Here is a 13685-nt window from a genome sequence, read left to right on the forward strand (position 1 = left end):
TGCTTGATCCTTAAGTTTTGTTCTTTTTGCTGTGAGGGGGAAGGAAGTGCCTGGCCAACGGGAAGGGAGAAAATGAATCCAGTTTGGTCCATGGAGTGGAATGAGAGATGGAGGAAACAGGGATCAGCATGTAAGGGAGGAGAGTTGTGGCTGATCCCTGCAAAGAAAGAGGAAGCAACAAATTTGGCCGGGGAAGGGGAAGTGGTGTATCCAGCTCTTGAGAGCAAGCTTTAGTTTGGTTCTTGGGAAGGGAACAGTTGTATTTTCATCTGTTAGGATGCTGAGAGAGAATGGGGATCAGTGTATTTAGCTCCTTGAAAGGGAGGGGAGTGGAGGTGGCATGCTCATACCCTTAGGGAGGGATGCCTTTCGGGTGTATTTGCTTACAGTCTTCTCATGATTGGTAGAAGAGGACACACAATCTCTTGTGGCTTCCATGTGAACGCCTCTTATCTCCATTCCCAGGGTTCAAGCCGGAGTATCTGAGTGACTTCCAGAAAGAGCTGAACAACGTGGTGATCCGAGACATGCGGTCTAACAAGGACAACATATCCCAAGCGGTGCTGGCCACAGAGATCTGCATGAAAGAGAGTGAGGTCAAAGAAGGACTGGCCACAGAGATGAGCACAAAAGAGAGCAAGAGAGAGTGGATCTGGCCATTGAGATAAGCATGAGAGAGAGAGAGCCATGGAGATTAGCTCTACAGGGCAGATCAGAGAGAAAGAGAGGAGCAACCATGGAGATCAAGAACAAGAGAGGATTAGAGGGTGGCCACAGTGATTAGTACATGAGAGATATGCTGGGCCACTCCATCCATGGAGATCTGCAATTTTATGTACTGTAGCCTTATGCTTTTATATTTTATGTGATTTTTTTTTTTTTTTACTGTGTTATACCTTTTAATTGAATGTGGATGTTTGGTTGTAAGCCACCCAGATTTGTAGATGGAGTAGGATATAAATTGAATAAATTAGATCAAGCAATGGAGAGAGAGGTTGGGTTAGCCATGGGGATCGGTGTGAGATAGAGACTGTCCACGGAGAGGGATAGAGGCTAGATCAGCCACAGAGATTAGTATATGAGAGAGGCTGGGACAGCCAGGGTGGTCAGTGTGAGAGAGGAGGTGTGAGGGCTGACCTTTGAGGTCATTTGAAAAAAGGAGGCAAGTAGTGGGGAAGGGAGAACTATGTGAGGGAGGTGGGGCCTGACAAGCAAATTGCTGAAAGGATGATAAGGCTGGCTGTGGGTATCTGCTTGAATGGCGAGGGTAGATCACCACGAAGATTAGCAGGAGAGACAGGGAGGGCTGGCTATGGAGATTAATATGAAGGAGAGAGGACAGGCCACAGAGATTAGCTGAAAGGGGACAGGAGTGGCCGCGATGATTAGCTTGAGGGAGGGAGTGAGGAGAGCTGACCAGTAAGATTTCTGTGAGAAAGAAAAGGAGGGCTGGCCATGTAGAAACACTCAAGAGAGTGTTGGTTGTCCTCAATTCCCTGTATCCAAGTAAACAAGTGCTGAATGCAGCCTCGCTTTCCTTAGATATGGCTGGCGCACCCCTCTTTCTGCTCCCTTTGCTAAGGGAAACATACTTTGCTTTCCTGTATTAATCCTAGCAGGTGAAGAGTGGTAGATTTGTGTCGACAGCACTTTTCTTATCTACGTCTCTGACTCTGCAGGTATATATGGCTACCATAAGAAGAAGCTATTGCCGTTCCTGAAGATCACCATGGCTCTACCTCGCCTTCTGGCGCCAGCCAAGCGTCTGCTGGAACAGGGTCTGCGCTGTGGCCCACTGCCTGTACACTGCTACCAAGCCTTTGAAGCCAACATCGACTTTGAGATCAGGTATCATGGGTTGGGTGGGTGAAAGGACTGCGTCTGTACGAGAGCAGGGTTCTGTATGCATAGACCACACCAAGCGTTACGATAGAGGCATGCATGCATTCCAGGAGCCTTCTGAAAGAGCCTCCTTCCCCCAGGTGGGAGAGGACAGACTTATTAATTTGCTATTCCGCTGAATATAGCAAGGTTTTAAAGTGGTTTACAATAGAAAGCAAGATAGAAAACCGTGGCAGTAATACATCGAAAAGGGAACTAAAGATGGCATCACATAATTCAAGGTAGGGTCCTAGAGGAAACCTCTCGTTTTAACCAGTCTATGTAGATAACCATCTGACTCCAATATCTTGAGCCCGATCCAGAAAATCCATATATAAGAACTTATCCCATTGACCATCCCTCACCCTGTATCCTGCTCCTGTTATGAATTAACTATCACGGTTGTTTTTTTCTTTCGGCATCATACATTTGGGTGTCTTGTTCGTGTAATGCACCCCAAGTTGCTTTGTGTCTCAGTTCTGATGTAGTTCATAATTTTGTCGGTCTGTCCTTATCTCCTCTGGATTTTATTTTATGGACTGTAAGCTGTCTTGTAGCCGTAACGAAAGGTGGTATAGCAGAATTTTAGGTAACTAAAATCTGTACCACTGATGCGTTGTGCTTTGGCAGATTTATGGTGGACACGGATGTTGTTGGATGCAACTGGATTGAGCTTCCTGCTGGTAAATATCGTCTGAGAAAGGAGCTTTCAAATGGAGACTCAAAGAAGGATGTACTTGGGAAGGTGAGTTAGTTTGGGGTGGGGTTGGAAGACATCTTAGAGTATGAATATTGGAGTGAGCTGGGGAGAGGGGGGGAAAGACCTCTCAGAAAAGTTGAGAATGTGGCATAGGGAGGAAGGTGACCATGGGCAAGATGGAGGTACAGTGAATGTAAGGAGAGCCCCAGGACAGAGAGAGGGGGGCATAAGATTTATTTTATTGATTAATGATTTTAGTCTGGGGACAGAGGCAAGGAAGGTGGTCTGGAGAGTGAGTTCAGGGGAAGCAGCATGGAGACAGCCACGGCAGGTGAAATTCCATGAAAATTTGGGGGGCATGGATGGTTATAGCTGTATTTACTCCTGTTCTTCTGGAATCTGCAAGAGGACCAAGGGCTGCTTCTAAACTCTTTCCTGCTGAAGAAAATCAGGAGTTTGCCCTGAAAGATAGAGTGCAAGGTCAGTATTAACTTCCAGCATGTGGTGAGAAAAGACGTTGGTCTGTTTAGGGATGACCCCGACCCTTCTTTCTCTTCCCTGCTCTTTGAGGGGTTGATTTTCTGTAGTGACCCCGCTTCTCTCTCTCTCTCTCTCCCCAGGTCTCGCTTTCTCAAATTGAGGTGGATGTGAGCTGGACAGATTTTATCAGCCACCCTGTGGAGGGGGAGTGGCAGAAAATTGCTCCTCTCCGTGTTCTCAGCTTTGATATTGAATGTGCTGGCAGGAAAGGTGATGCATGCCTCAGAGGAAGTGGTGGGGTGACGGCATTTGCTCTCTTTCTCCTCTCACATTCCCTGTCTCTCATTCTTCCCCTTTCTGTGTTTCATATTCTGCTGTCTGTGTGTTGTTCGCTTTCTTTCTTTCTCATATCATTGTCTCTTCCAGGAGTGTTCCCAGAGCCAGACAAGGACCCTGTGATACAGATCGCTACCATGGTGCTGCGCCAGGGAGAGCGCGACCCTTTCATCCGTAATGTGTTCACTCTGAACTCCTGTGCAAGCATTGTGGGCTCCCAGGTCCTCTGTTTCCAGCGAGAGGACGAGCTCCTGAAGGTCAGCCCATAGAGTGAAGGGTTTTGAGAATGAAAGGGAAAGTTCTTTCCTTAGAGTCCCTACCAGACCAGTCCAGAACAAGAACAGCGCATGGTTATTGGACATAACCCTCTTGTTCTGCACTGGTCTGGTAGGACTAAAGGAAAGAAATTTATCAGGCAAGACACAATTTTTCCTTGTTCCGGGGGGTCATTGTTGGCAGTTCAGATGGTCTTTTTCTTTCCAGGCCTGGGCAGATTTTGTGCGTGTCACTGATCCTGATATTCTGACTGGCTACAACATTCAGAACTTCGACATACCCTACCTGATAAATCGGGCCCAGACGTTAAAGGTAACTGCGCACACCAATCATCCATAATGCAGAGGAAAGGGAGAATGTGTGCGTGCATACCTCTGTCTGCGTTATATTCATTCTAACATGTGTCTGTCCAAGTCGTGCTCTTCGAAGTCTCAGTAAAGCTGTTTCTGTCTGCTTTCCTTGCCAGGTTTATACATTCCCATTCCTGGGCCGGATTCCATTGACAAGGTCAGTGGTTCGGGACTCTTCCTTCCAATCCAAGCAGATGGGCCGGCGAGAAAACAAAGTCATTAACACAGAGGGGCGTATTCAGTTCGACCTGCTGCAGGTAGTGTGACTTGTTAGCGGAGGAGGGAGGTGCAGTCCCTTGTGGAAGAGATTCTTTGTAGGCAGTAATAAATTTATTAATTCCTCAGTAGTGGCCAGCTTTATTTATTAACAGTTAGCGTGTCTTCCACAGGACCAATTTTATTTATATGAGCTCTGCTATGGATGGCAAGCACTATTAGTAAATGACTTATATTCCGCCTATGAAAATTTCCAAATGTGTTGCAAAAGTAACATCCCGTTTCTAGGAAAACTTGTAGAACAGTCTACGTTCAACTCAACGACTAGCTAGATCCGATGTCAGTCTAAATTCAAACCTGGTTATGAAAGGGAGATGGTCCTTCTATCCCTACTAGATGATCTTCAAAGAAACTAAGACCATGGATGTTGACTTGGGAGGTACCACAAGGATCGATACTGTCTCCTATTTTGCTTAATAGCTACCTCCAGTCACTAGCGGAGCTGATTCAGTCAATGGATACTCGATTCTACATCTACGTGGGTGACATGCACCTACTCATACCCGTTGAACCAGACCTACCTACTGCTCTGAATAAATGGCAATTCAGGCACCTTCCCACTCTTCTCCCCTTTGTGTTGAACAGCAGTAGCTGTGCACAGATTGAGGAGAAGGAGGGAATGTGTTGAACGCAGGAGCCCTTGCACATGCTCATGGACGCTTACCTTGAGCCAGAGGAGAGCGATGTCTGGGCAGGCACCATCATGATGGCATCACTGTGGCTGCATTTTCTGCTATCTGTGGAGAGAAATAGCTTTACCCTTTTCCCTTCCCTCTTCTTTGTAGCTCTTGCCTTGCTTCTCTTCTTGCTCTCACTCAGCCGTAGTTTCTCTTGTGTTGCTCAGGTGCTGTTGCGGGACTATAAGTTGCGTTCATATACGCTGAATGCGGTGAGTTATCACTTCCTGCAGGAGCAGAAGGAAGATGTGCAGCACTCCATTATCACTGACTTGCAGGTAAGTCCTGGAGAGCTGAGAGCAGATGCGTAAGTGCAGTAGAGGATAAGATATAGGCAATTGTAATATCAAGGAAGAAACTGAAGTAGGATTAGCCTAGGTAGAGAGGGGATAACCCTGGGGATGCGGCGAACATGGAGGGAGGCAGGGTAACTGTGGGAGATGGAACGCCAGGGAAGATGAGAGAGGCCTATGAAAGAGCAGAGGGTAGGATTGGTATGGGGTTATATGACACAGAGCGGAAGAGATGGAAGACTGAAGATGGATTAATAGTAAGGTGGGTAGTGCAGGCATATAAAATGAGGGAGGTAGATTTGGTGAGGATGTATAACTGTGTTTGTGGAGTGGTGTAGATGTATGAGACAGGACAAATTTACAACCACTGAAACCTCTACTGTTGACGAGACCATGTGGCAGATCGCTCTTGATACTGCTGAGGGAGTTGTTCACGGAAATCTCCGCCACACCTCCCTCTCCTCTGTCTGCCTCCTCGGGTTCTTCCTCGTTTTCCTCGTCCCCTGCCTAAAAGAGACCTCTCTGATCCTGAGGAACTGTCATCAGAGACACTGCGCTCTTCTTCATCGAAAGGCAGGGTTGTACTTTCTTTCTAGGTTTCCAACCAAGGATAAACCACTTTAAGTTCATAATCTTTTTCATCTCTTTGGATCCACTTTATAAAAATTGATTTAGATGGATACTTCTTATTAAGACTAGATTATTGATTTTAGTGTAAATCTATCTTTACTCTGTGATCCACTTTGAATCAAGTTTAAAGTGGAATAGAAGAACGACCATTGTAGACATAAGGGTAATATTTTGTTATTTCGTAAAATGTGTTTGGTGGTCGCACAGATGTATTCTCCAGTTTTGGGTGAAACCGGAGCCTGCACATTATTGGAGAAATTACTTACACTTGTTGGTGACTTGGGAGGCCAGGGATACGAAGGGCTCGCCTATGCATAAGAAACAGTTTTTGCTGGTTTGGGAGCCTTATTTACAAACCCTTCATCCACCGAGACGTGGCTTGATCAACAATCTGTAGATCCCAGTATGGATTAGATTTTGTCTGTTCCAGGTACTCTGCATTTCTTTTGGGATGGAGAAGGAGGGGGTGGTGGTGGGAGGAATACTTGACTTTGCGATGCAGGCTTAGAGGACTATAAGAGTACAAGCCTTCTGGAGCTGTTCGTTGGGTGATCTTTTGATTGGGACACGGAGGGTTTGGGAGACAGGGGGAAGAGGGGGGGGGGGAGAGAGAGGGCAGGATAAGTTTCTCTGGTGGGTGTTGTTGTAGAACACAAAACAAAAATGATGGTTATTTTATTCTGTTTATGGTTTGCTTTCTTTTCAATAAAAATTGTTTAAAAGTGGAATAGAATTCGCAGAATAGATTAGGTGGAGGGATATTAGGATGGAGAGCAGCTGCAAGGGTTTGATAGAGGAAGTGAGATAGTTGCAGGAGTGTGAGACAGGATATGGGAGGGTAGGTTAGGTGTGAGCTGCGGGTAGCTGGAATGTTTTGGAAGGGTGGAATTGGCTTACTTCCTCTGTTGGATTACAGAATGGTAATGAACAGACACGGCGTCGATTGGCTGTGTACTGCTTAAAAGATGCCTACCTCCCCCTGCGTCTGCTGGAGAAACTCATGTGTGTCATTAACTATATGGAGATGGCTCGTGTGACTGGCGTTCCCCTCAGTTACCTGCTCGCTCGTGGCCAGCAGATCAAGGTGGTGTCACAGCTTCTGAGACAGGTAAGTGAGCACTGGATGGATAACAGCTAAAAACCCTACTGAGAGGAAGGAAGTGAAGGAATTAGAGGTCCCCTTATCTCTACAGAGAGAAGAGGGGTCACCCCATAATATCCATACAGAAAGGGGGGGGGCTTGAGGAGTAAGAGATCCTCGCAACATCCATAGAGAGAGAGGGGCCTGAGGGATTAGAGTTCTCCGTAACATCCCTACAGAGAGAGGGAGGCCTGAAGGACGGGTCACCCCATAGCATCTCTACAGAGAGAAAGGGGGGCTTGAGGAGGGGTGGATCACCCCATAACATCTCTACAGAGGGAGGGGTCACCCCATAAAACCTCTACAGATAGAGAGGCTTGAGGGAGGGGTTAACCTGTAACATCTTTACAGAGAGAGAGAGCGAGGTCTGAGGGAGGGATCACCCCGTTACATCCCTCCGGAGAAAAGAGGGTAGCCTGAGGGAAGGGTCACCCTATACCTTGCTTATTCTTGTTTTTTTTGCAGGCCATGAAGCAAGATCTGGTCATGCCAGTGGTGAAGTCAGACGGAGGAGAGGATTACACAGGTGCTACAGTCATTGAACCTCTGAAAGGGTAAGGTGTGTTGCATGTCTCTAGGGTCTAAATGAGGAAGGTTTTCATGTCACAGGAGCAGAGAGGAACAGGGAGAGGTCTCAGCTACAAGAACTGATCGAACAGCTGGTACATGGCAAGAACCAACCAATTTTGGGTGCAACATGCAAAGGGTTTGATGTGGCTAGATGTAAAATATGTCTTGGAAATTGGCTTTAAATGTTTCACAACATGCAGAAACAGAAATTGACAGCAGATAAAGGCCATAGAGCCTATTCAGTCTGCCCATCTTACTGCTAAGCTTTACAATCCCATATTTAAAAGCACACTGAATTCACAGTAAACCTGGAGGACGCAATAAGGCATTCAGCAAACTGAAGAGTAGCAAATCTCCTGGACCGGATGGTATACATCCTAGGGTAGTGATAGAACTGAAAAATGAGCTTGCGGAGCTACTGTTAGTGATATGCAATTTATCCTTAAGATCGGGCATGGTACTGGAAGATTGGAGGGTGGCTAATGTAGCGCTTATTTTTAAAAAAGGTTCCAGGGGAGATCCGGGAAATTATAGACCGGTGAGTCTGACGGTGCTGGGGAAAATGGTAGAGGCTATTATTAAAAACAAAATTACAGAGCACATCCAAGGACATGGATTACTGAGACCGAGTCAGCACGGCTTTTGTGTGGGGAAATCTTGCCTGACCAATTTACTTCAATTCTTTGAAGGAGTAAACAAACATGTGGACAAATGGAACCGGTTGATATTGTGTGTCTGGATTTTCAAAAGGCGTTTGACAAGGTACCTCATGAAAGGCTACAGAGGAAATTGGAGGGTCATGGGATAAGAGGAAAAGTCCTGTTGTGGATTAAAAACTGGTTGAAGGATAGGAAACAGAGAGTGGGGTTAAATGGGCAGTATTCACAATGGAGAAGGGTAGTTAGTGGGGTTCCTCAGGGGTCAGTGCTAGGACCGCTGCTTTTTAATATATTTATAAATGTTTTAGAGATGGGAGTAACCAGCGAGGTAATTAAATTTGCTGATGACATAAAGTTATTCAAAGTCGTTAACTTGCGAGAGGATTGTGAAAAATTACAGAAGGACCTTACAAGACTGGGAGACTGGGCGGCTAAATGGCAGATGACGTTTAATGTGAACAAGTGCAAGGTGATGCATGTGGGGAAAAAGAACCTGAATTATAGTTACGTCATGCAAGGTTCCACGTTAGGAGTTACGGACCAAGAAAGGGATCTGGGTGTCGTCGTTGATAATACACTGAAACCTTCTGCTCAGTGTTCTGCTGCGGCTAGAAAAGCAAATAGAATGTTGGGTATTATTAGGAAAGGTATGGAGAACAGGTGTGAGGATGTTATAATGCCGTTGTATCGCTCCATGGTGCAACCGCACCTTGAGTATTGTGTTCAATTCTGGTCGCCGCATCTCAAGAAAGATATGGTAGAACTGGAAAAGGTGCAGCGAAGGGCGACAGAAATGATAGCGGGGTTGGGACGACTTCCCTATGAAGAAAGATTAAGGAGGCTAGGGCTTTTCAGCTTGGAGAAGAGACGGCTGAGAGGGAGACATGATAGAGGTATATAAAATAATGAGTGGAGTGGAACAGGTGGATGTGAAGCATCTGTTCGCGCTTTCCAAAAATACTAGAACTAGGGGGCATGCGATGAAACTACAGTGTAGTAAATTTAAACAAATAGGAGAGAGTTTTTCTTCACCCAACGCATAGTTAGACTCAGGAATTCGTTGCCAGAGAACGTAGTGAAGGCGGCTAGCTTGGCAGAGTTTAAAAAGGGGTTGGACGGTTTCCTGAAGGACAAGTCCATAAACCGCTACTAAATGGACTTGGGAAAAATCCACAATTTCGGGAGTAACATGTATAAAATGTTTGTACGTTTGGGTAGCTTGCCAGGTGCCCTTGACCTGGATTGGCCGCTGTTGGGGACAGGGTGCTGGGCTCGATGGACCTTTGGTCTTTTCCCAGTATGGCATTACTTATGTACTTATGGATTTCGGAAAGCTCTGGAACCTCCAAGCACTTCCGGAGGCCCCATCACGACCTCACTGCCTGTTGCCCTGAAAGGACGCTTGGAACCGGCCCCATGACCTGGCCGATACCTGCGCAGCTCCCTCAGGCGTCCCCGACCCGCTGAACGGGGAGCTGAGCAGGATCTAACTTGTTGAGAATTTGCTGAAGCTGATTATTCAAAGCATGTTTTACTGCCGCCCGCACTTCCACTGTCCATTCGGAACACACTGAGGGCAATGCCAGAGCAGAGTCCGTCGCCATCTTGGACTCTCCACTTAAACACCAGGGGACCCGGGAGCAGAGAATATCGGTGACCTCCCCGCTCCATGACACCATGTGATCTTTGTGAGTTCTCTTTTTAATCTAAGGGGAAAGGGAAATGGGACTTGATATACCGCCTTTCTGTGGTTTTTGCAACTACATTCAAAGCAGTTTACATAGTATATACAGGTCCTTATTTGTACCTGGGGCAATGAAGTGTTTAGTCCCCACCCAATCTCTCTTCTTCAGATAATGGAGTTCTTCCCCCTTTTCCTTCACACTCCTTTACTTGTGTATATTTCATTCACTTATCCCCTCCTACACTTGTCAAGGAACGTGTAGCCACCCACTGGGGTTACCCTGCAACCATTTAGAGGGTCTATCCCCAGTACAACTCAGGTCTGCCTCCACCTGCTGCTTGTGCTCTACATTAGCACTCTACTGCCACCGATTGGGTCTCAACTGCCTCTGGGCGAGTCTCCCGCTCTCCAATTATCCCCAGTGATTTCTAGGTTACAAGAGCCACACTCCTAGTGGTCCCACAGTTCCCAGAAAGCACTTACAGACCCAGCACACAAACCACCAGGATTCTTTTATCAGTCCAGACAGGCAGAACGAACAAACAATTGTGTTTATTCTGAGAACTTGGAACAGTGGACAAAAATGTGCAAATAGCAAACAGTAACAGGTAAGTGAAAAAATGGATCAATTAGAAAACTAACTAAATATCTATATACTGTCTAAATAGTGCCTGGGACATATAATTCACCAAGCCTCTGCAAAGAGATCGATCTTTCTTTCCTCCCGGCTAAGACGGAAGGTAAAATCAGTACACTCTAAAGGAAATGAGCTCTTGGGCCAATCAAGAGCCCAGTCAACAAAGTTTGAAAGTATACTGCTGCTTGTTTCCTGCTTATGTTAAAGAAAAAGAACATTCAATTCCCTATAACAGCTTTACAGCAAAGAAACACTACCTGCTAGCCAAAGAGAGAAAATATACTTCAGGACATAATTAAAATAGGAAAATGTCTAATACATTTTACTGGCGTAAAACACACTTTCTTCACAACTCTACTCTTTTTAAATAAATATTGTAAACCACCTAGATGGCATGTTCGTATGACAGTATAGTAAATCATAATAAACTTGAAACCCTGAAGTAACTTCTGCTCTCCTGCATGGTTCATTATACAAGTTTACTGCTGATTGGACAAGTCAAGTGTCTCTCCCATAGCCTCCTTGAGTCCAGTTCTACAGGTATTGCTTCTCCATCTGAGAGAGCAGCTGGAGGAGGCCAGAGAGTTTCTTCTGCAGAGGAGCAACAGTGATCATTCAACTTTTCTCCATAAGTCCTTGTGTAGAGATCTCCTTTTGAAATCTCCCCAGGCAGATTCATCTGCTTCTAAGATAGTGCAGAGTGTATGGCTATAAACCTAACTACGTCGTGTGTGCCTATGGGATTTCAGTTTGCACTCCTGTCAGTACCAAGCCCAGCATGCCTGGGCTTGGTACTATCAAAATTGTCTTCAAGAGAATATGATCACCAGGGAGCTGAAATGAACATGAGGTCCTGTGTGTGTGTCTGCAGGTACTATGATGTGCCCATTGCTACACTGGATTTCTCTTCGCTGTACCCCTCCATCATGATGGCTCATAACCTGTGTTACACCACCCTGCTACAGACAGGCTCCATCGAGAAATACGAGTAAGTGAAGACTGACGATGCCCCTCCCATCCCCACTTCATACTCAGTGCTAGTGAGTGAAAACTGTCTTTAGCCCCTCCCCTCCCCATTTCATACTTGATGCTAGTGAGTGAGGGGAGGCTGTCTCTCTAGCCTCTCCCCTCCCCATTTGTTACTCTACATGATCTCTCTCCTCTCCTTGCTTTGTTCTTCCAGTTTGTCCCCCAACGACTTTATCAAAACTCCTACCGGAGACCACTTTGTTAAGAGCACAGTGAGGAAGGGGCTGCTCCCTGAAATCTTGGAAAATCTGCTTATTGCTCGCAAGAGGTGAGACTAGATAAAGAGGTTGTCCACATTGAGTGAGGATCTAAGACTCATATCTGTGAGGGGGGGAAGAGGTGTGACTTGGGTAGGGGTGGGGATCTGACCTTGGAGGGCTGGGGAGGAGGACAGGCAGATGCAAATGGTAGAGTGGGGGATCTAGCAGTAGTGTCTGTGGAGTGTGTGGGGGTGGGGGTGGGGAGTGACTTTAATAGAGGTAAGGTTGTATCCCAGGGTCTGAGAACTGTACAGATCTGAGAGAGGTGCCCCCCCCCCCCCCCCCCCCCAGTAGTTGCTCTTTGTTCTGTTTGATTTTTCTCTCCTCCGCAATAGGGCAAAGACGGAGCTGAAGAAGGAGCAGGATCCCTTTAAACAGAAGGTGTTGGATGGACGCCAGCTGGCTCTTAAAGTTAGCGCAAACTCTGTGTACGGCTTCACGGGGGCCCAGGTGGGCAAGCTGCCCTGCCTGGAGATCTCTCAGGTGAGCATGTGCTAAAATAGTGCAGGAGAATGACTGCTTGTGGGAGGTGGGGAGCAGCAAAGGACACCTCAGATGTTTTGCAGGGGATTTCCTGCCACCCCCCAACGTCCTCTTTGGGTCTTTCAGGGTAGGGGTTTAAGTTTTCTGCCACTTCAGTTTATTGTGATCTCTGCAGAACTGCGTTGTCAGGCCTGCTGCGACCTCCTTCTTTGTTCTGGATCCCATTTTGTCTCTTCTGTACTTCAGCTTTCTTTCATGCTGTGTATACACACAGATCATAACGTAACACCCTGTGAAGGCATCAGGAGGGTCAGACTCTTTGCTTCTGACCTGTGGCTGAATGCACACAGCTCAGTGCTTTTAGGAAGTAGAAATTCAAAACCCAGAAGAGGAACTGGATGGAAAAGTCCCTGTACCTTCTGTCCCTTTTTTACAAAACAAGTCCCTTTGTCAAGCCAGAATAAAGAAGCTGCCTTCACTCCTGTTCCTTGCTGAGGCAGGGAACTGGAACCGAATCAAACCCGCACCTTGCAGGCTGTTTTCCACATGGGAGGAGTACAGGTCACTGCACACAATACCTTCCTTTCATCCAGATCAGCACATAGGAGGGGAAAACCGCAGAACACAGGCACACACGCGAGCGAGTGAGCAGGGAGAGGCAGAAACGAGAGAAAAATTCTCAAAGTGCAGAAAAAAAAAATACTAAGAAGGAAGCAGAGTGTGAAGGTAGCTCAGGGAGATAGAAAGACTTAAAAACAAATGTACTTTGTAATGCCTTTTCCTCTCTCCCCAATTTTAAGTGCCTAGAAATTTTGCCCTGGTGTCTGATGTGTTTGTGCTTCAGATATTCTTCCAGAATGGTCAGGTACCATCAGACTCGTAATGAGTTTAAGCAATTTTATGGCTGAAATTCACGGAGACTCAAAATGGAAGGGAGCAGGTGTTGCAAGGGGAGGAGGTGGTGTAGCTAAATAGTAGTAGTAGTAGTAGCTGACAGGAATCTGGGTGTGCATAGATTTACCTGTGTGACCCGCTGAGCGAAAAGGTGGTACCAAAAACTGAGATCCCCAAAATTCAACTCCCTCCTGACTTCAAAGCAGCCCTTCACCAAAATGAAGCAGGAGCCTTAAGGCTTGACAGGAAAAATGTGAATAGAGTGACAGTATATAAATATATACGTGTCCCACTGATCAAAAGGTACCAAAACAGAGGGAAAGGCTATAAAAGTTTGGAGAGGTTTGGGCAACTTCCTATTTTGAAATTTGATCACAGTCTATACAAAACGTCAAAATGTTATCCGTAACTTCCTGTGGATTACAGAGC

General features: G+C 46.3%; 1 protein-coding gene across 3 annotated transcripts in view; it reads left to right on the plus strand.

Moving 5' to 3' along the window:
- POLD1 (DNA polymerase delta 1, catalytic subunit) overlaps window positions 1-13685 on the plus strand; it is an 83035-nt gene that overhangs the window by 14657 nt on the left and 54693 nt on the right. For all 3 annotated transcript variants that reach the window (XM_030197967.1, XM_030197968.1, XM_030197966.1), the window contains exons 5-17: window positions 466-591; window positions 1680-1848; window positions 2512-2626; window positions 3202-3331; window positions 3488-3654; window positions 3881-3985; window positions 4140-4280; window positions 5144-5254; window positions 6816-7007; window positions 7506-7594; window positions 11462-11578; window positions 11774-11887; window positions 12215-12362. In XM_030197967.1, coding sequence (XP_030053827.1) covers window positions 466-591; window positions 1680-1848; window positions 2512-2626; window positions 3202-3331; window positions 3488-3654; window positions 3881-3985; window positions 4140-4280; window positions 5144-5254; window positions 6816-7007; window positions 7506-7594; window positions 11462-11578; window positions 11774-11887; window positions 12215-12362 — 1724 coding nt within the window. The remainder of the gene's footprint in view (window positions 1-465; window positions 592-1679; window positions 1849-2511; window positions 2627-3201; window positions 3332-3487; window positions 3655-3880; window positions 3986-4139; window positions 4281-5143; window positions 5255-6815; window positions 7008-7505; window positions 7595-11461; window positions 11579-11773; window positions 11888-12214; window positions 12363-13685) is intronic.

This window comes from Microcaecilia unicolor, chromosome 3 (assembly GCF_901765095.1).
Source record: "Microcaecilia unicolor chromosome 3, aMicUni1.1, whole genome shotgun sequence".
Lineage (NCBI taxonomy): Eukaryota > Metazoa > Chordata > Amphibia > Gymnophiona > Siphonopidae > Microcaecilia > Microcaecilia unicolor.